The 20,972-nt window shown below is 38.8% G+C and overlaps 1 protein-coding gene across 3 annotated transcripts in view; it reads right to left on the minus strand.

Moving 5' to 3' along the window:
• The window catches only part of CTNNA2 (catenin alpha 2), a 484,474-nt gene that overhangs the window by 414,829 nt on the left and 48,673 nt on the right, over positions 1 to 20,972 (minus strand). For all 3 annotated transcript variants that reach the window (XM_059470196.1, XM_059470201.1, XM_059470200.1), the window contains exon 2: positions 10,956 to 11,062. In XM_059470196.1, the coding sequence (XP_059326179.1) occupies positions 10,956 to 11,057 (102 nt within the window). In that variant the 5' untranslated portion in view covers positions 11,058 to 11,062. The remainder of the gene's footprint in view (positions 1 to 10,955; positions 11,063 to 20,972) is intronic.

Raw genomic sequence — 20,972 nt, forward strand, 5'->3', positions numbered from 1 at the left:
GGAGCTGACAGCTGTGGGCACAGCTCTGTCGCCCACGACCCTGGACTGCTGTGACACCTTGGATACAATAAACTGCATTTTGGAGAGCCCCTGGAGTCCTGCACCCCTCATTTAGGCTCATACATTCTGTAATGCCCTCCCTACCAAAACCTGGCATAAAAACCCAATATTTTGGTTTATCCTTTTCTACACCACCAGTTTCTTAAGTGAAAATTAAGCTGAAGTAAAAATTCTTAAGCGAAAATTAATAAGTTTAAAATGTTATGTATACTCAATTTTGTCTATTTTCATCCTGAAAACAGGTTTATAAAGAACAACACACAAATTAAATGTCAAGGTTACTTTGTGATGATTATGCATTTTTTTTTGGCTTCCATCTTCATTTTAGTCATGAAGGAAGAGAGGAAATTTGTGCTTTGTTCCACACTGACCCAAGAAACAGAATGAGAATTGAAATTCTCGCGCTGACTTCATTTAGGATATTAAAGAGACTTATTTTAAAAAACAGATATCTACAAAAAGGAAAATTTCTACTCAGCAGAGAAATATTCCTTGTGTATTCATCAAAGATCATCTGCACATTATTGAATTAATCTGTGTTGGATAAGCTAAGCAAGAGTTATATATCCTTAATACCCTCATAATAAATTAGTACAAGATTTGAAGTTTCATCAATGAGGACCAAAGCACTACAGGAGTACAGAGAAATAGACTAAATAAGAGAGAAACTCCAATATATAAAGGGGAAAATATTAATCATCCCACTGAAAGAGACAAGTAGAAGAGGATATTTCTTCTCAATCTGAGTATTTGCTGCTCATACACATAATATTCAAGAACACCAGCCTCTGATAAGTTTATGATAAAAGATCCTGAAAATTAATTTACCAAAGAGGAAAATAAATATGGTAATTTACACCATGTGCTTAAGGCACAGTTACACCATTTTCTTAAGGCAAAACTTCATCTAAATTTCTTTGGTTGAAAATCAAGGTCATCTTTAAAATACATCAAAAGCTCAGATCTCTCTAGTTACCAAAAAAAAAAAAATTTTTCATAAAACAGTCAAAATTATCAGAAAGTCTACTTGGATCCAATAAAGATTGCACATTCAATGGAATCAATATTCCAAAGAAATTAACAAAGGAAACAAACAGAAATCAAATCCAAAATATCCATGTACCCATGGCCTGAGTCTTTTGAACTGCAAATAAATCACTCAGTGTTCAGAAATACACATTGAAGGGCAATGGAACAGAAACTGCCACTGCTTCTCAGAACATGGATCATTAGAATTAGGTTAATTAACACCTCAAAGCAAAATCTTGTAATTAGGGTATTATTTTTGTAATTAGGATTATTTTCTAGCTGTTCTAACTTTTGCAGACTGATGACACACGCAGCTAATGAAGTTAATGAAAAAGAAGAAAGTGAGTAAGGTTTTCAGATCACTGAAGAATGAAGCTAAGATGGATTGCAAACTTCAATATCCAAATTGCTCCCCAAGTCATTAGAAATATACATATTTAATCACAGAGGTGCTGCTCTAGTTTCTCTTTTCCCTAGCAAATCTGATCGATGACAGAAACTAAGGGAGGGAGGGATTGCTCCCTCCGTGATTCAGAAAGAGAGAAGACCCATTACTGCAGGGTTTTGTTCTTCCAGTAATTATTTTCCCAGTTTTATGACTCCTGGTGGACCTAAAGCACCTCACAGAGTTATTAAGGTTGGAAAAGACCTTTAAGATCAACAAGCCCAGCCATTAACTGAGGGCAGCTAAACCACAGCCTCAAGTGCCACACCCACATTTTTTGACCACTTCCAGAGATGGCGACTCCATTCCCTTCACAACTCTTTCCATGCAGAGATTTCCCCAAATATTCATTCTAAATCCCCCCTGGTTTAGATTGGCCATTCCCTCTCCTCCTGTCCCCGTTCCCTGGCTGTCCCCTCCTGTCATGGAGCTGTGCAGAGCCACAAGGTCCCCCCTGATCCCCCTTTGCTCCAGGCTGAGCCCCTTCCCAGCTCCCTCAGCCCCTCCTGGTGCTCCAGACCCTTCCCCAGCTCTGTTCCCTTCCCTGGACTCTCTCCAGACCCTCCAAGTCTCTCTTGCCATGAGGGGCCCAAACTGACCCCAGGATCTAAAATGCCTCATGAGTGCCACACTTCAAAAATCCATCCAATTCTCCACCAAAGATTCAGGTAGCGCTGGGACATCGAGTTACTTGAGCGTGTCCAGAGGAGGGCAACGAGACTAATAAGGGGCTTGGAGCACAAGCCATATGAAGAGCGACTGAGGGAGCTGGGGTTGTTCAGCCTGGAGAAAAGGAGACTCAGGGGCGACCTCATCGCTCTCTACAACTTCCTGAAGGGTGGCTGTGCTGAGCTGGGGGTCGGCCTCTTTCTCCGGGCGACAACAGACAGAACAAGAGGACACAGTCTCAAGCTGCGTCAAGGGAGATGCAAGTTAGAATTAAGAAGGAAGTATTTTACAGAAAGAGTGGTCAGATACTGGAATCATCTACCCAGTGAGGTGGTGGAGTCATCATCCCTTGAAGAATTCAAAAAAAGACTGGATGTGGCACTTGCTGCCATGATCTAGTGAACAGTTAGAACATCGACTGGACTTGATGATCTTATAGGTCTCTTCCAGTCTTGAACTTCTGTGTTTCTGTGATTCTGTGTTTTCCCATCTTTCCGGCTTGTATGTAATTTACCCTTTGTTTACATTTTATATTCACTAATCATTTTGTTCTCAAGGGAGAGGATTTTGTAGGATTAATAAAAAACCTTCACTGCAAGACAACATCTTGCTGATACACAAATATACACTGGTAAAGCCATAATACCCCTTAACTTACTAAGTTACTACTTGTCCTGCAAATCCTACTCCAAAATCCCTGATGAGGCTGTTTCGTGTTTGGATGTTCTATTTTCAGGGTGTGAATCCCATATTCTAGTTTAGTTTAGATCAGAATCATAAAATGTTATTTGCACAGTAAGTGGTACCAGAAATAGTCTCAAAATCTATACTGGCAGCAAATTTAAGACAATTTCTTTTTAATTGATAAGCTTTTGCATAGATGAAATGCATCCAAAGTCTTTAGGCTTCCATTAAAAGACAAAACCAAAATAATTCACATAATTCTTCTCTGATCTCATTCCAATTTGTCAACAGCTTTTTTGAGAAGGGGAAATCCTTCCAATAATAATCTCATTAACAAATACTATGTTACAACAATAAAAATGCTTAAATAAAATTTACTTCATACCCAGCACTGATGCACTTGAGGATCATTTTATCATGTTATGATGAGCTCACATTCAGCTGGATATTTGAAAATCCATTTTGAAGTTGCTGCTTAACAAACCATACCAAGACCCTGCTCATCCAGTACGTGACTAAAGTTTTTCTTTAAATACATTTAATTCCCATTTAGTAATAATAAAAACATGTTTTTAAAGTTCCCCCTGTGTTAAACCACTACATTGGTATGACAAAAATATCCTTGACTTAGAACCATTCCAGTTATATAAATTATTATATTAGCACTTGTATCTGCTGGAGTAACTCTGAAGTCTTTAATTTAACCACAGGGAAAAAAAAATGTGTCAAAGACTTTGAGTAAATTTTATGTTATCAACAAGGATTTCTTTATCAGCCAAAATGAAAATCCATTTCTGATTTTGTATCAATGCCACTGCCTTTCAGTTATGCAACCAACTTTTAAAACATAAGGTGATATACCTGTCCTGCTTTAATCAGCTTTTTCAACATAAAAGAAAACTAATATAATTTGCTAATATATTTGTTAACCCTGAGAAATTTTGGAAGTGGCAGGCAGTTCACAAGATGTTTTGAAAAAAAACCCCAAAACATAGAACTGCTTTTCAAGCAAACTGGGAAAAATCATCTAGAAATGCAACCAAAGCCAATTTTCCCTCAAAACCTTTAGATGCTCCCCTTCTGCAGGGATGACACAAATTAAATCAACAGGATTGTTAAGAACCTGCTGAGTTGTGGATTTGGGGACATGAAAAAGACTCAGCCCTGTTTCACTAGACCTCTCTACGCATCTTCAAGGACACAAGCAGAAGAAGAACACTTCAATAATTACATTGATCCTCTTGATTAGAGTTTGGAAATCCCAGGCAAGAACATTTTCTGAAAAGCCTCCCATGAAAGCTGCCAGAAAACCATCTGCAGGAATAGAACTGGGTTAGAGAGCTGTCTAGACAAGTTCCAAAGATGCTATTTCAGGATAGAGGATGGAGACAGGATCAGGGACCTCCCTGGGCTCCAGCAATGAAGCTGCTCACACTAATTATTCCCTACAACTACAGGGAAGAGTCAGCCAGGCTGGACAGGGCTCAGAGCAACCTGGGACAGGGGAAGGTGTCCCTGCCCATGGCAGGGGGTTGGAACAAGATGATCTTTCATGTCCCTTCCAACCAAACCATTCTGCAAATAAAATTATTTTGTCCGTATCACAATAAAGACAAAAACACTTTCCGATAACCCCGAGCTGCTAATAATTGCCTAATGATGAAGAAAATTGAGGAGTTATCAAATGCATGGAGAATCCAGCATTTCACACAAAGAATTACAAATTAGAGCAGGTTCATTCTTGCCATGAGCTTTTTCAGTCACAGCTAATTGCACACCCAAGATGCTCCCAGCACAATCTGCATTTCCAGCTACGACACACCAGTGACAAATTTTCTCACCATCTTTCCACGCTGGCTTGTGCAGCAGGAGAAGAGAAAAAGCAGCCATCATATTGCCTTGCTCTGAGTTAAGAACCATCATTCCATAAAGGAGAACATGGGAGTGATGGATGAGACCTAAATCCCTCTGAGTCCTCGTTCTCCCCCTTGCAAATGCCAAGATGCACAAAATCCAAAGTACAAACACAAACACCTCTGAACAGCGAGTAAAATGAGAGGCACAGACTGACAAGGTCCAGATCTTACAGGACACTGCAGACCAAAAATACCCTGCAGCTTTCAAGAACGGGAGAGTAAAAATAGAAATGACAAAATTTAGCTAAAGGTTCTCCTAGACAGCACAAAAAGACTCCACGCTGAGAGGATCCCAACTAGAGCTGGCACGAATGTTACTGAAACAATGGCAAACAAGAAACAGGCATGTGAAGAGTGCAGTAGATGCCTCTCTAATGGTTAAAAAAACATCCTGAAGTAAAAAGGCAGCTGGCAGTTCTCAGCTCAGGAATTATTTCAAGCAATACATAGTAGAGACTCAGGACAAGAGCAAACGGCACAAGTTGTGCCCTGGGAGGTTTAGATTGGATATCAAGGAAATTTTCTTCACTGGAAGGTTGGTCAAGCACAAGAACAGGATGCCCAGGGCAGTGATGGAGTCTCCATCCCTGGCATGATTTTAAAATTGTGTGGATGTGGCACTTGGGGACAGGGTCAGTGGTGGCCTTGGCAGTGCTGAGGAACAGTTGGACTCAATTATCTTAGAGGGTTTTTTCCACTTAAACAATCGTATGCTTCTATAATGCTGGAGAAAGAAAGGAGGATTCTCTTCCTAGTCAAGATAATAACTTCATAAAAATGTTTGAAATTCAGCTTCAGAGAGAAAAACGTTCCATATTCCTCTTGTGGTATGATTTGACTTTGTCTCCCCAACACGGATCAGCCATCAGCCAATCCATGCACAGTCCAATCTCCCACACCTCCTGAAACACCACAGATTTGGGACTGATCTGACAGAAAGAGCCTAAACAAGAATTAATTTCTACTACTGGGAGAACAGTCAAGTTCAGGTAAAAAAAAAAAAAAAAGAATACTGACCTAATATTAACCTTATTATACAACTGAATTGAGCATGAATAATGAAAAAATAACCCTTTATAATTCACTTTTCCTTAGGTCTGTCTTGAAGGCAACTTCAGCTGAATCCAGCTATCAAATAAATTGCTGGAGAACTCAGTGCAATTACTGAAACAAGTGCAACAGGTATCAGGCATGAAGTGTTCCATGACCCACCTTCTCCCCAACTTGTTTGAAATATGCAAAGACATTCACCCTACAAAAGTAAAGCTGTTGTTCAAATGCAGCTGACAAGATTAATAAATAACGTCTTTCTCATGGAAAAAAGCACACCAGATTTAGGGTTCAAATACAATAAAACCAAGGTTCACCAAATGTAAGTAATATCCAATTAATTGGAATTGTTGGGAATAGAGTTATGTTTATATATTTAGGCAATATAGAAATTTACCTATTTCCCAAACATAGAGTACAAGAGATTGGATTAGTCCTAAGTTCATGAATAATAACATCAGCCATTATTATTTTGATCTCCTACATAAACAACACAAAATGAAACTAGTTGTGATTTAATCCAATGACTTACTTATTTCATAGGTATAGGCAATTAATGTTACTGAGTGATACTATTATTTTTAAAAATGGAAAATCATTAATCACTTATTTTAGTCTGTCTTATGACAGACTGTTGCTTCCTTTAAGATGCTGTAACTGGCATTTAAATTTACTGGGAAAAACCCACAAAACATGCACTGCAATCAGAACTGTCTCTCTCCAGCAAATCTAGAAGGACCAAAGTGTGTCACACTGAAGGAAAACAGAATCAGTCACAAACAATCTGCAACAGGAACACTCACCATTATTTGTGCTGTTGTTAAAACTCTGGAATAATAACTAACAGCCCAAAAATGTAAAGATCCTCAAAGGCACAACTGCTGCATGGTTCTGGTAATAAAGGCACAGTTGTAAACAGCCACATAGGCTGAATATTTAAAATTCCTAGGCAAAACTAATGAAAAGAACCACAGATTGACATTAGAAAATTTAAATCTTAGCAACAGAGAAAATCTCATCATCTCATCTTTAAAAACATGACACAGCTCCTTCATCTTTTCATCTGCTTGTACATACATGATTATTTTTTGGTATTTTTCAACAAACAATTGCATGGATGTTGGTGGTTTACAGTTGGCAATTATTTCTTTTCTCTTCTTAACATATATATATTGCATTCATATTCATATTTAAATACCACTCAAAATCAACAGCAACAAAAAAAAAAAATCCCCTGACTCCTTATGGATAACCTCCAAAAATCTTATTTTTCAGCTACACATAAAATATCACATAACTGCAGTTAAAACCTTCCTAAAAATGTAATTCTTTTCTCTTAGGAAAACCACCCACAGTCTAACAAATAAAATTGCAACCCACTTGGTAACTCTGCAGGAAGGTGAGAGTAATAGGCAGCAACCCTTTAGAATACATTTTAGTTGTATATTTCCGTATAAACATGTAATGGAATTAAAAATTATTAGACTCATAGTAAAACAAAAGGTCAGAAAACAAAGCTAGCTATAAAGACAACTACCTTATGCTTTTAGCTAATTGTGACACTAAAGCCAAAGGAAATAAACACATTTCAATTAGTAATTTCAACCCAGAGGAGAACAGAAATTCTAATGATTTCTTTCCAGCACATATTTCTTAGAAAATCCCAGTAATGGCAAGTTAATAAATGACATGACAGGCCCTGCCTGCTCCTCTTCCACCATGACAACAAGCACTGGGAACGGGGTACCCCAGCCAGTTCCAATCCTCTCACATCTCTGACAGCCACACAAACTTTTAATTAGTTTGCTAGTTCAGGGCTTCCTAGGATAAATGCAGTTCTGTCATTTTTAATGCATTCTCATGATCAGTTAATGGATTTTTTCATTTCTTTTTTTTTTTTTTTTTTTTTTTTGCCTGCAGCTCAGACAACCTTCTTGTCTTCTAATTTCTTCTAAATCAGTTCCTAGGTTATCCATATTTTCTCATCTGGAACACTAATGAGCTTGTCTAAAATTCACTTTTAATGCACCATTCTCCTACCCTGACTCACTGAGGTGTTCTTTGTCAAACCCACAAATCACATTCCTGCATTACTCTCCAAACTATCAGGAGAGACCTGTGGTGTTTGTGAGGGTCCCCAGGATGAGGGGAGAGATGAGAATCTGACTCCATATTCTCAGAAGGCTGATTTATTATACTATTATATCAATATTATATCAAAGAATGCTATACTAAACTATACTAAAAGGAAGAGAAAGGAGACATCAGAAGGCTTCACAAGAATGAAGAATAAAAACCCATGACTGACTCAGAGTCTGACACAGCTGGCTCTGATTGGCCATTAAGAAAAAACAATTCACATGGAACCAAACATTCACCCATTGGTAAGCAATGTCCAAGCCACATTCCAAAGCAGCAAACACAGAACAGCAATCAAATAATTATTGTTTTTATTCCTCTCAGCTTCCCAGGAGAAAATCCTGGGCAAAGAGGATTTTTCAGAAAATATAACGTTGACAGAGACCAGTGGATGTGCATGATCTGCAAATCTGTCAGTCATGTGCCTACACATACACTGAGTTCAGGGTCTAAGTTCACAGATACAAAGGACTAAATTAGCACTTTTGGAGCCCTAAAACTTGTGTACAACAATTTCCAGTTTTTCTAGCATTGTCCAAAATCATACACAGCACGGAGAACAAGAAGGTACTCTGATTATTCAAATGCAAAAACGAAACATGAATTTGTCCTGCTGGTGCTGGAAATCACAGGATCAGAAAAACTGTGGCTGTAGGGGGCTCAAGATTTAATCTGCTCCAAACTGCTGTTCAAAATTCCTCTACACCTCCCTGAAAGGAGGTTGTGCCAAGGTGGGGATTGGCCTCTTCCTCCAGACAAGCAGCAAAAGAATGAGAGGACATGGCCTGGAGTTCTGGCCAGGTGGGAAATCAGGAGGAGTTTCCTCACTGAAAGGGTGGTCAGGCATTGGAACTGCCCAGGGAGGTCTGGAGTCCCCATCCCTGGAGGTGTCCAAGGAATGGCTGGACGTGACACTCAGTGCTCTGGGCTGGGGACAAGGTGGGGACAGGGCACAGGTTGGACTCCATGATCTTGGAGGGCTTTTCCAAGCTGAATTATTCCATGGAAGTAGGACTGCCTCCAAAGGCTGCCCAGGAACTTTTGTGAAAGTTCTGCTGCATTTTGTGGCCATCAAACCTCTCTCTTCTATCCAGTGACATGTTCCAATGACTTATGGAAGAACTTCCCACCTCCAAGACCTCCTTGTTAAGCAGCTCATTTGAATCCACAAGTGCTCTTCAGAGCTCAAACTGAATGAGATTAAATACCTATGCATTTATCTATTTATTTATTTGCCAAGATAAAGTTTCAAATTAGATGTTCTCTCTCTCTCTCAGGAAGGAAATTGCTTTGAAACTTTTTAAGGAGATCCCAATCTATTTGCACGTGCCATCTTGTGGAGGCTGCCACGGCACAGGCAAACCAGAGATTATTCATGACCTGAGCAGACTGCAAATGCTATTTCAGGCAAAGGAAAAAAAAAGAAAAAAAAAAAAGCACCTTTAAAACTGGGATGATCCTTAACTTATCTGAGAAAAAACAGAAAGAGCAGCTGAACAAGCCTCAGCTAGAAATGCAACAGATAAAGGCAATCTGAAGGTAACACATTTTTCATCACTTGGAGCTTTCGTGATTACATTTGTGTGGCTCATATAAAACAGGTTTTAGCCAAACATACTCCACTGGAATCAATGTAGAGGGAAAAAAAGCAAATCTACTTATTTCCCTAATACAAAAAATCAAATCACATGTTCAAAAAGGAGGTTTTTATTTTATTTATTCATTTTATCTAGAAGCCTATGAAAACAAGAAATCAGAATGGAAATATTCATATAAGTTGAATAAAACAATAGCCTAACATTTGTCTACCCTCTCTTGACAGCATTTTATTTTCCCTAGTCTCCTTGACACACTGCTAAAATAGAAACACATAGTTGCTCATCAAAATACAATCTTGGGAACATGAGTTTTTATCATTGAAGAAATTCAAGTCCTGGAGCTCAGCTTGTAATTTCTTGATTTGCATTTGCTCAAGTGTGCTATGAAACAGAGGTGTAGCTGAGCCCAAAGTTAACCCAGCCCCTGGTGAAAATGTGAATCTACAATGGAACTCCCAGGCTGATGCTTTCTCTTCTCTGGGTAAAGCAGGGGAAAATAAAGCAAAAGGAGAACAGGAAATTCCTCACAGAGGACACAACAACTTGGGTTTCACAACAGGGTTTGGTTGCTGATGCTGATCAGTAGCAGAATAACAAAGAACTGGCTGCCTCATTTTCACATGGTTTCACAGTGAATTCAGAATTTTAGTCTGTCTTTCATACCAAGAACAAAATTATCAGGGTTTATAATGGAAGTTAAATACCATGTTATCACCATGTGGAACGAAAGAACAAACTCTCTGCCTTGAATCTGTAAAGTCATTAGAGTTAGAAACTTTCATGTCCAGAATAATTTGTAGAGAAGTAACAACTTTTTTTCAAAAACAAAGAAAAACAACCAGCTTTGGAAAGTGGAAAGTGACTCACTGAAAGAGCAGAAACCATAGAGAGACATCATTTGGGGGGAATTAAAGAAGCAGCTTTCCCTTATTAACAGCAACTCAGAAACAAAAAGGCACCAGGCCTCTACAAACACTCCATAAAAACCAGTTTTAATAGTTTCTGTAATTTGGATGGTTGGTTTTGGTTTGTTTTCATTTTGAGGCTGTCTTTCATGGTGAAATAACAAGCCAGAAGCATGTCTCAGTCAGACCCCTATCTCAGACTGTTTGTTAAATTTCTAAATTGCTTTATAAGACAGACATAAGCAAATAGCTGTTGCTACTGTATTCCTGCTCACATTTTGAGACTATAAATTATTTAGAACAAGAGCCTCTAAACATGTTTGAGCAAAGCTTTCCAACAGAGATCACGAACAAAAACCACTCATGTTTTTATTATCAAATACTATTAAGATAATTATGTAAAGAGAGTAAATACAGCATCAGGCTGAAGGAAGAAACAAAACAAACCAAAGACACTTGCCTGGGTAACAAGTGGCTCCAATAGCCTCTCTACTGTGAGAGTCCTGATTTCCAAACTTTTGGGGTCCCATTTCAGAATGATAGGTGATGTTGCAGAAGTCATACTCCCTGGAACAGATAAAATCACACAGCATGAGAATTATTACTTAAATATCCACACACTGCAGAGCATTTATTTAAAGAATAAATATACATAGCCACATATTAAATACTTCTCCATAGTATTGCTGGTGTTCCTGTGCTCCCAAGAACTCCCAGGAGCATCACTGCCATATCCTATGGGTGTTATTAGAGGTTTATATTCCAAATTATTCCTGTATCTCCAGAACCACAGCAGATGGGTATGTCCTGAAGGGACCACATCCCATGGAGGGCACAAGCAGGAGCAGGTTTATCCTGAAGGACTGTATCCCACAAAGAGACCCCAAAATGGAGCAGGGGAAAAGAGTGAGGAAGTTTTATGAACTTACTACAACCCCCATATTCCCCTGCACCACCCCAGCATGAGAGGCAAGGAACTGGAAGAGTCAGAAGTGGAATAAAACAAATTCAACAACTCTGTTCAGATTTTTGAATCAAACTTCCCCCCCGTATTCAGCATTTCTTAATTCTTCATCAAGAAGAGGAGTACTCATTTAAAGACAAAACAGATTCTCCAGACCACCTTAGGCTTAAAAGCTTAAACAAAGCCCAAAATGAAGACAACAGCAAATTGCTGTCATTTTATTCACCATTTCAGGTTTTCGTGTAATTTTCTTAACAGTTGAATTCATTTTAGAAATTCCAGACACAGAGAAGTCCAGCTGTCAGGCTGTAAGAGACATCCAGTGCACCTCACTGAGCTGCAAAGGGATTTAAGTATTTGGTGACAAGCAAAGCCACATGTAAATTAACCTGTCCACCAAACCCAAGAAGACAGAAAAATCAAATGAAAAAAAATGTTCACTTCAAATAATTCCGATTTAAATATTTATTTCAAAATTAAAATGAAAAATTAGAAATCCTGTAAACCATGAGAACTCTTAACAGGTAAAGACAAACCAGTAATATCATACTGGATATCATGTGAGATTCAAGTCAGGCTCCTCTGCATACAATATCCCAAAAGTCTTAAATTGTTTTCTTCAGAAAGCAATTTTAGTACTTTTAACTTGGCAACTTTGGCATTTTATCTTAGCATTTTTAATCAATAAGCTAATTTCAGTACTAAAACTTACAAATAAATAAATGAATTAATCACCACCATAATAAAGGGAACAAAATCAAAAGAAACTCATCTATTGCTCCTTGAATCACAATCCACTTCATGAATTCAGCAAGGCACTTACTCAGGATTTAGCAGCATTATCCAGTACATACAAAATAAATTTTACTGCTCTACTCAGGAGAGTGTCTGGAGGAATCACTATCAATCAATATAAACAGGCTGGTGAGTCTCTGCAGAAGATTCTCACTGGGTTTAAATACTTGCTCAAAAAGAGAGGCATATCTGAACTCCCTGATCAATATATTTATAAATCACATATAAAACCATCATTAGCCTCTTCTCACTTGCAAACATTTGGTAACAGAATTATCAGATAATATCTAGTGAGTGCTAAAATCACTATTATTCAGTTTCCAGTCTTCCACAGAAGCCCATTAGGTTTCATGTTTTACAGTGCTGAAAACACCCAGGCGTGATTACAGCAAATTGTGAGACAGTTTCTAGTTGCTGTAAACATGGGTGATGGGGGAGCTATTGTTTTTCCAACAGATAATATTCAATTATCTTTCAGATCCTGTTCCTTTTTTATATAAAGTTGGTTGCCACTCCAGTTGGTCCCTGGAATTAAAAAAATAAACTTGAAGTAGACAATTATTCTAATTGATTAATTATGAGTTAGGATATTTTCAAATGTGTCACAGTCTTTTCACTAAGCACACTTCTCCTCACTAACTATTAACAGGAGTACTCAAACTTGTCATAATTCAAAAACAAATTCAAAGCTGTGCCATAGTCCGGAGCCTACAAAAGCAAATTCACTTCAGTGGATGGCAGTCATGCAGGTGATACTAAAAATAACCTGGGTGATCACTTGTTACAGCCAGAATATAACCTTTACTAAAAAATAAAACAAATATCCCTCAGAACTCAAAGGGTGATCCTATTCTAATTTTTATTACTTTTTCTTTTACTTATTATTAATAAATTTTTCTTTATACCCTTTTAAAATGTTAAACCTACTTTATTTTTCCTAATCCTGCCTCTCAACAAAAAATAGATAGACTAACAATTAGCGAACACTAAATCCACCACAGCGGCTTTCAAATATAAAAAGGGAACACGCAAGAAAAAATCTTATTAAAAACTTGCGGCAGTTTTTCATTTGCAGTCAAATCTACACCACAACAGCAAATAAGAAAAAAGTAAAATTAATGTATTTTTCTCAACAATCCTTCAGTTGCTGTCACAACAGCAATTTTAAATGACAAGACTAAAGAGAAGTTACCTGCCCAAGTGTTTATGTAAGAATAGATGGAGTGTTTCTTCCTTGCAATTTCTGCACTGAACTTCCTACAACAAACAGGCAAACAGGGACTGCTCAGTTGGATAAAGGACAGGATGCTCAGAGTATTTTATGACTATTTGACCAAATATTCCCCAGAAGTAGCTTTAAGTACTCCACTGAAAGGAAATATAATTTAATAGTGTTGTAATACTACTGCCATAGAAGTATACAGACATTGCAGTCTTAATCCTGAAACTAGCTCCAGACTTCCTTCAAGAATATATTTTCGGAATTCTTTTGCCTGTGTTTCTTCTTCCTTGAGCATATGCCAAAATGTCTCTCTTGTTCTAAGCTTTTAGCTTTTCCTAAATACAGCAGCACAGAAATGTTGCTATCCAGCTCAGTAATGTTCAGTGTGAGCATTTGTTTAGCCAGTCTGTCTCCAAAGCCTATCTGTAAAGAAAATCAGTATTTACTTTAGCAAATACTAACAAGTATTTACTTGGACAAGTGGAACAAGCGGAGCCAAAATCCACATCTGTCACCGTCACATTTTCTGGAAAAATCCCTTTGCCCAGGATTTTTCTCCTGGGAAGCTGAGAAGCCTCAGAGAAAAAATGAAAACAGTTCTTATCTCATTTGCTTCTCCTGTGTTGTGCTCACATGTGGAATGTGTTTGGAGATTGTTTACCCACAGCTGACTTTCATTGGTTTCATGTGAATTGTTTTGATTTAATGACCAATCAGGGCCAAGCTGTGTCAGGACTCTGGAAGGAGTCACAAGTTTTCATTATTATCTTTTTAGCCTTCTGTAAGTATCCTTTCTGTATTCTTTAGTGTAGTTTAGTATAGCATTCTTTTATGTAACATAGTATCATAAAATAATAAATTACCCTTCTAAGAACACACAGTCAGATTCACCATTCCTGCCCTTATCTGGGAACCCCGCAAATACAAGACCCAGCAGCAGAATTCTCCATTATATACCAGTCCCCAGAATTGTAACCCCACACCACCCTTGCCACCAGCCTCTTCACACAGCATAATTTTACTTTTTGGAACATCCTACGAACGCAAAATGTTCAGCATGTGGAATTGTTTGTCTGTCACTCTACAACTCCCTGGTTTTCCTCCACAACAGAGCCACTCTCCCTGTGACTCACACAGAGATTTCTGAGGGTCAAAGCTGCTCACGAGTGACTGCAGCTCCAACTTAAGAGTAAAAATATTTAAAATCTACATCGGCAAAAGCAACGTTTGCTGAAGCAAAGTGATAATTTTTTTAGAAATATAAACATTGCCAGTCTTGAGCAGACCTCCAGCTGTTAGTCCAGCTCACATCTGCAATGCAGACACGAAAGACAGATGGTAAACATTTCATCCAGAATAAAGTAAAAACCCCTTCCACCTGACTCATAGCAAAGCTGTAGGATTAATCAGCTGGCAGGAGTAAATTGGCAATGCTGGCAGATCAAGTCTGTACTTCCAACACACTACTTGCTACTGCAAGGCAAAAAATTATATTTATTAGTGGAAGAAAGATGTCCAGCAAGGTTGAGAAGCAGTAAGGTGAGAGGAGTCAAAAGGCTAAATAGAAATAATTTAGCAAAATAGTAATAATCTGTCCAAATAGTAAAGTTAAAAGACTAATTTTTTACTCAATAATAATACTCAATATTTAATACCTAATGCTTAAGGCATTTACATGGAGGAGTGAAGAAAATCTGCATTACATCTGATTCTCCATCAGTCACCACTCCCCATGTCCAGATCAATGGGGCAATTCCACAAATGCTTTAAACCCGTCTGATCCCCCAGCTCAGCTCCTCCTGCAGGTTTCCAACCTCCTCCCTTGGTGAATTCCACCAGGAGCAGAACCTGCCTGGACAGTAATTCACCCTGCCATGCTCACAGCAGCACAGAGAACAACCAAAGCCCTGAGAAGAGCAGCACAGGAGGAGGGCAGGGCAGCCTCTCCAGACACAAACTGGTTTAAGATGAGTTAAAAACACAGCCTGCACTTCCTTGGTTCTCATCTGAAGATTGAGAACCACGTCAAAACAAACACCTCTCTGCACAGAGACAGACTTCTGCCAGGAATATGGAATTCCTTCCAGCAGGATACACAAGCCCTTGAGACAGACAGAGAGGAAAAAAAAAAAAAAAAAAAACAACTGACTGATTTCACAGACATTTGCTTCACTGGGAGGTGGAAATCTAAACACATGAATGGTTATACCCTTGAGTCTGCCTACAGAGAATAACAGCGTTTAGAGATGCACGAGCTGGCTCTGGATTAGCTCAGGCACAGGGCAGGCAGGAGCACAGGACAAACCAGCTCAGAAATCAGAAATCCTACAAACACACACAGCCCTGGAGAGCCCAGCCCTGGCTGACCTGGCTGGCAGAGAGCTGCACTGATATATTTATATACATAAACCTATATATCCATAGCCAAGATCCTGTTCCCTGACATTTATCTGCAGTGCTGAGCAATGCAGCTGCACCTCTGCTCTGACCTGAGCAGCAGAAAGTGAAGCTGCAAGAGCTCTGATCCTCAAGGGAGCCTGGTTTCCAGCACAATTCCCAATCCATTTGCTCATTCTCTGCCTCCATTCAGACAAGAATACAAATAGAGACAGAAGGACAAAAAGCAGCAGCACATAACAACTACAGGGAAAGGAAATAAAGCAGAAATGCTAAGAGGACAGAGACTTACTACAAGGAGTAAAAGTGCAGTGGGAAAGGGAATGGAGAACATGCCTTTCAGCAGATAAAAAGGTCTTATCATTAGTCAATGACAGCCCAGCACAGCCTCCAGCAGATCTGGCTGAAACAATCACAACTCAAGTGGGAACTTCCCATCACCTTGCTTAACAAAGTGGAGAAAGGAAAAAACTAATAAACAGAGCAGGATGGTTTGGAGGAGTGTAAGGAGTGTCTGTCTCCACACTTGAACAACAACTTCTTCGCATACTCATTTATTTTTTTTAAAGAATGTGACTCCTCTCTTCTTTCACAACTTAGGTGGGGAAGAAACAAGCCAAACTAAACCTTTAGGCCCCACTCCCAAGCCTAATCACACAGAATTTTTTTAATTGGAGCTTTTCTGAGCTCTCAGCTTCCCTTTGGATTCACAACCCTCTCCCCTTCTGCTAACCCTCCACAGCAGGGCGAGATTCTGCTTTGGCCTCAACAACACCACATTCTTAAATGGAAGCAGCCCATGATACAAACTCAGATTTCTAAGCAATAAACCACCAAGGAAGGAGGGAAAAGGGCTTTACCTGCTGTTATTATAGAGCAAAAGTTCTATTGTCATTACATTTTAAGGGTTCCATATTGCTGGAGTTTTGTACCTCCTTGATGTTTCTTGTGGGCAGCTCCTCCAGGCACTGACTCTCCCTTGTCCTCACAGCAGCCAACTGACTCCAGTTCCCCTCAGCCAACCAATCCACTCTTTTATAACACTCTTCTGATTGGCTACAGGTGTGGCCTGTTAACATCAGGCCTGCTCCTGATCCTTAATAATTGGCTCAGCTGCAACTCCTTAATGGGGTAAGATTACATTCTACACTGCCTTTATTTACTTATGTTCTATGCCCCTACAATTCTCACTTTTCCTTTTAATTACAGAATTGCAGCATTTCTAGAAGGACATGTTCAAATAAATTAACATTGTGACACTTGCATATATTTCATTCAGAACTAATAGTTATACAGATGTTCAGACAACATATTATAGTACATGTATATATATTTCTAAATGTTAGCTCAGTTTTGCAGCTTCCTCAGTTTACAAAGTACTTATCTTCAAGATCTTTTATACTCATAGTTAGAAAACATTAATAGCTACAATTGATATATTTTACCAATAGTTTAGTATTCAAGTCCTGCTTCCCCAAATCCACAGGGTCATACAGTTTAGTATTTGAGTCCTTTACCCCAGTCACATCGGGGTCACCATTTGTGGCCATTACACTGCAAGAGTTCCATTGTCATTACATTGCAAGGGTTTCACATTGCTGGAGTTTTGTACCCCCTTGATGTTTCTTGTAGGCATCTCCTCCAGGCATTGACTCTCCCTTGTCCTCACAGCAGCCAACTGACTCCAGATCCTCTCAACCAACAAATCCACTCTTTTATAAGACTCTTCTTACTGGTTACAGCTGTGGCCTGTTAACATCAGACCTGCTCCTAATCCTTAATAATTGGCTCAGCTGCAACTCTTTAGGGTTAAGATTACTTTCTACACTACCTTTATTTACTTATGTTCTATCCCCCTACACTTTTCAAGGGGAGGATTACTGTAGTAACAGAGCCAGTGGGACAGAGACAATGCAGAGCCCCAACACAAGAACTGGCTAAAAAAGCTAAAAAAGGCAATGATGGAGGGATTGACATTTTTCAGTCACATTAACCAACTCAGTCTTGGAGACAACAGACCTGCATCAGGTGTGAGGCATTGAGAAATCAAAGAGGTCCTGAAAATCTCCCAGGGAAGGTGCAAACATCAGTGTAAGAGTTGGAGTAACAAAGGTGTCCTATCCCCACCCACCTGCCTGACCCTCTGCTGCCTCTGCTTTGACCAGAAAGTGAGAATGGACCTCAAAATTCTGTGCAAACCTTAACTGCATGCAGTGTCCAAACAGCTTTTATCTACTCTTTGTCCTAGGAAAACAATTCTACTTTAAGGGCTCACACAGCTACAGCTGAGTCTGAGTGTCTATTTGGGTTCTCCCATCATTCAGCACTCAGGTGAAGTTTATTATTTAGAAGATCTTCACTCCAGGGGGATGTTATATCCAATATCAAATCCTTAAAACACCTAAATTTCTAATGGTTGGTTCTCCATGAGAAGCCTGGTGATTTAGGGAGTGCTATTCCTAGGAAGGATGAAAAATAGGATTGTTGGCATTTCTTTGCTTTAATAAATATTCCAAGTAGAACCACGTGAAAAGTAATTTACTCCAATAAGAGTAAGCAATCAAAGTGCTTGAAATCTGCTTCGAACAGCCATACATAAAATTCCTATATTCAAATAATTCATCTTGCATTATTTATACAAGCATGGTTTTTTTCCACTGAGCAACTTTTACAGTCAAAGTAGGGGAGTTTCCCTAAAAGCTCAGTGAAATAGAAGATTTTAAGGAATCTGTACCACAAGGCAGCCAGGCACCAGCAAAAGGCTGTCCTGTCTGTTCTGTACAACCACAGATTTTCCCCCAGATCGCTCTGTATTCACACAGCTCCTCAACACCTCCTAATAAAAGTTCTCTCACAGCTCTGGACGTGATCAAAGCCCCTGAGCTCAGTGCTGCTGAGAGGCCGGTTCATGTCAGGTCATGCTGCAAGCCCAGGAAAACCAAATCATTTTAAATCAGGTCCTCGGTGCAGATCCTGCACTCTCCTCTCTATCCATCACATTTCCCCCCAAATGATGCAAATTTCTACATACAGCAAAGTAATATCTGTAAAAGACACATAAATTACTGTAGATATGCTAAATTTAGAGAAATTACCTTCCTTTTTAGTAATCAAACTGTAAGTTTGGAAACTTTTTTTCTGCTTTCACTTAAGGTAACATTACCTTGCAGAAAAAAAAATCCAAACAAACATTTCTTCACTTCTTCTATTTCACTTCCTACTTTTCTTCATTGTATGAACTTGGCATTGGTAACACCCGCTCACATTTTACAAAGGCAGAGAAGTACTGAGAATCTTTGGTTTAAATTAACATATTTGCTCCCCTTACAACAATAGAATTAGCCTCTCAAGTTCCAACAGTGCTTCAAAAAGAGTTCTTGAACTTAATCCTAACCATGACTTTGCAAGCTTCTGTTCCTGCATGTAGGGGTCATCCTTTCACCAAAAGAATCCTATTTACAATTCCTCATCCTTGGAAACTACAATTAACCTTACCTCAGTATTACCCTGCAGCTGCTCTTCACTTCTCTGAGAGAGAATTCTTTATTCCAGGCAGATCAACCACTGCAGCCTCCAAATGAAACAACTGACAGATTTTCCTATGGAGAGTCAAAGCTTCAGGGGGGTTTCAGCTTTTTTTAGTGTGCTTGGCTTTTTCAGGAGGCTGTTTCCCTGCTGGTTTCGCTAGAATGGCAAGGCCGTAGCAGCATCTCTACACACATTTCCCTTTCATTAAGTTTTAAATTATCCAATTATTCATCATTTTAATTAAGGGGTTTTTTTCTTCTGTTGTTCCTACAAGTGCAACACTGTTTTCCTGCACTGAGCAGAATCTTTGCTTATGTGAACTACAGACATAACCAGCCCAAAGATTGCACAATTTCACTGGATGAGAGCAGTCTCCCCTTGCCCTTGGAAAGTCCACAAGCCTCCACACTATGGAGAAGGAGCTGTGCCATTTTCCAACTCCATCATTAACACATTAAACAGGACTGGCTTCAAACAAGGCCCACTGGAGGCACAGCTGACATTTTCCTCAGCAATTAATATCTGGGGTCATTAACCACCTCTCTGAACATTCCCACCAACTTCCAGCTGTCACATCATCCTGTATCTGATCCGTCCAGCTGCTCATCAACTGCCTCTGAGAAACTCCTAAAATTCTCAGAGAAATTTATCATCTAACCCTGTGTTCATTAAATCTGCTCTTCCTTAAAACATTTTACAGAAAGTTGCTCTATCCTTAGAAAAATCTGTTCAGAATAGGCCTCATTCTGAGACAAGGCACAGGTACCACTCCATAATTATCACCAATCCAAAATAAGGACAAAGTAAAAATCTGCATCAATAGAACTAAATGTCAAGAATAAGAACTGAAACTGCTTAATTCTGCTTGGTCACTTGTTATTGAAAACTTTCCTGATGTTATTTTCATGCTGATGGATGTTTTAAATAAGGCACAATGCATGATAATATCCAAAAAGTTTTATCTTCCCCAGTTGTGCATTCACAGGATTTGCTGTAGTTCTGTTAGTTGGGAAAACCTGAAATACAATGTGGTATAAGAACTGCATCACATTATATTCTCAACTGAATTCATTGAATTAAAAATAATAAATGTTTCCTATTCAGAAAAGTCCTTTATTCAAAAGGAAGGTATGCAGACAATCAGGGGACATGCACAATTTCTAATGTAAAAGATGCCATCTTTAAAGAATGTAACTTCCAAAGGAGAAAAAAAATAAAATAAAGTTTTTCCCAAAACTTATGCACAACTTTGGAAAAATGTCATGGAAAGAGAGAGATAAGGCTTCTAACACCTGACCTCTCTCTTATTTTTCCTGAGTGTGCAGAGTACTGAAGACAATCCAGAAAAGAAGGAGAATTATGTGAGAGCAAGGCTGATAATTCAACATTAAACTCTTACAAAACACTTGAACATGTAACAAAGTATTACATGGGGGGTAACAATATTAAACTTGGTATCACAGACTTACAGATTTGTATTTATGAGAATTTTAAATACCATAAAAACAAAATATAACCAATTATTGTAACAGATTCCCCAGTAAAGGAAAAGTGAATGAAAGCTGAAATTT

The sequence above is a fragment of the Ammospiza nelsoni genome, chromosome 4, assembly GCF_027579445.1.
Source record: "Ammospiza nelsoni isolate bAmmNel1 chromosome 4, bAmmNel1.pri, whole genome shotgun sequence".
Classification (NCBI taxonomy): Eukaryota; Metazoa; Chordata; class Aves; order Passeriformes; family Passerellidae; genus Ammospiza; species Ammospiza nelsoni.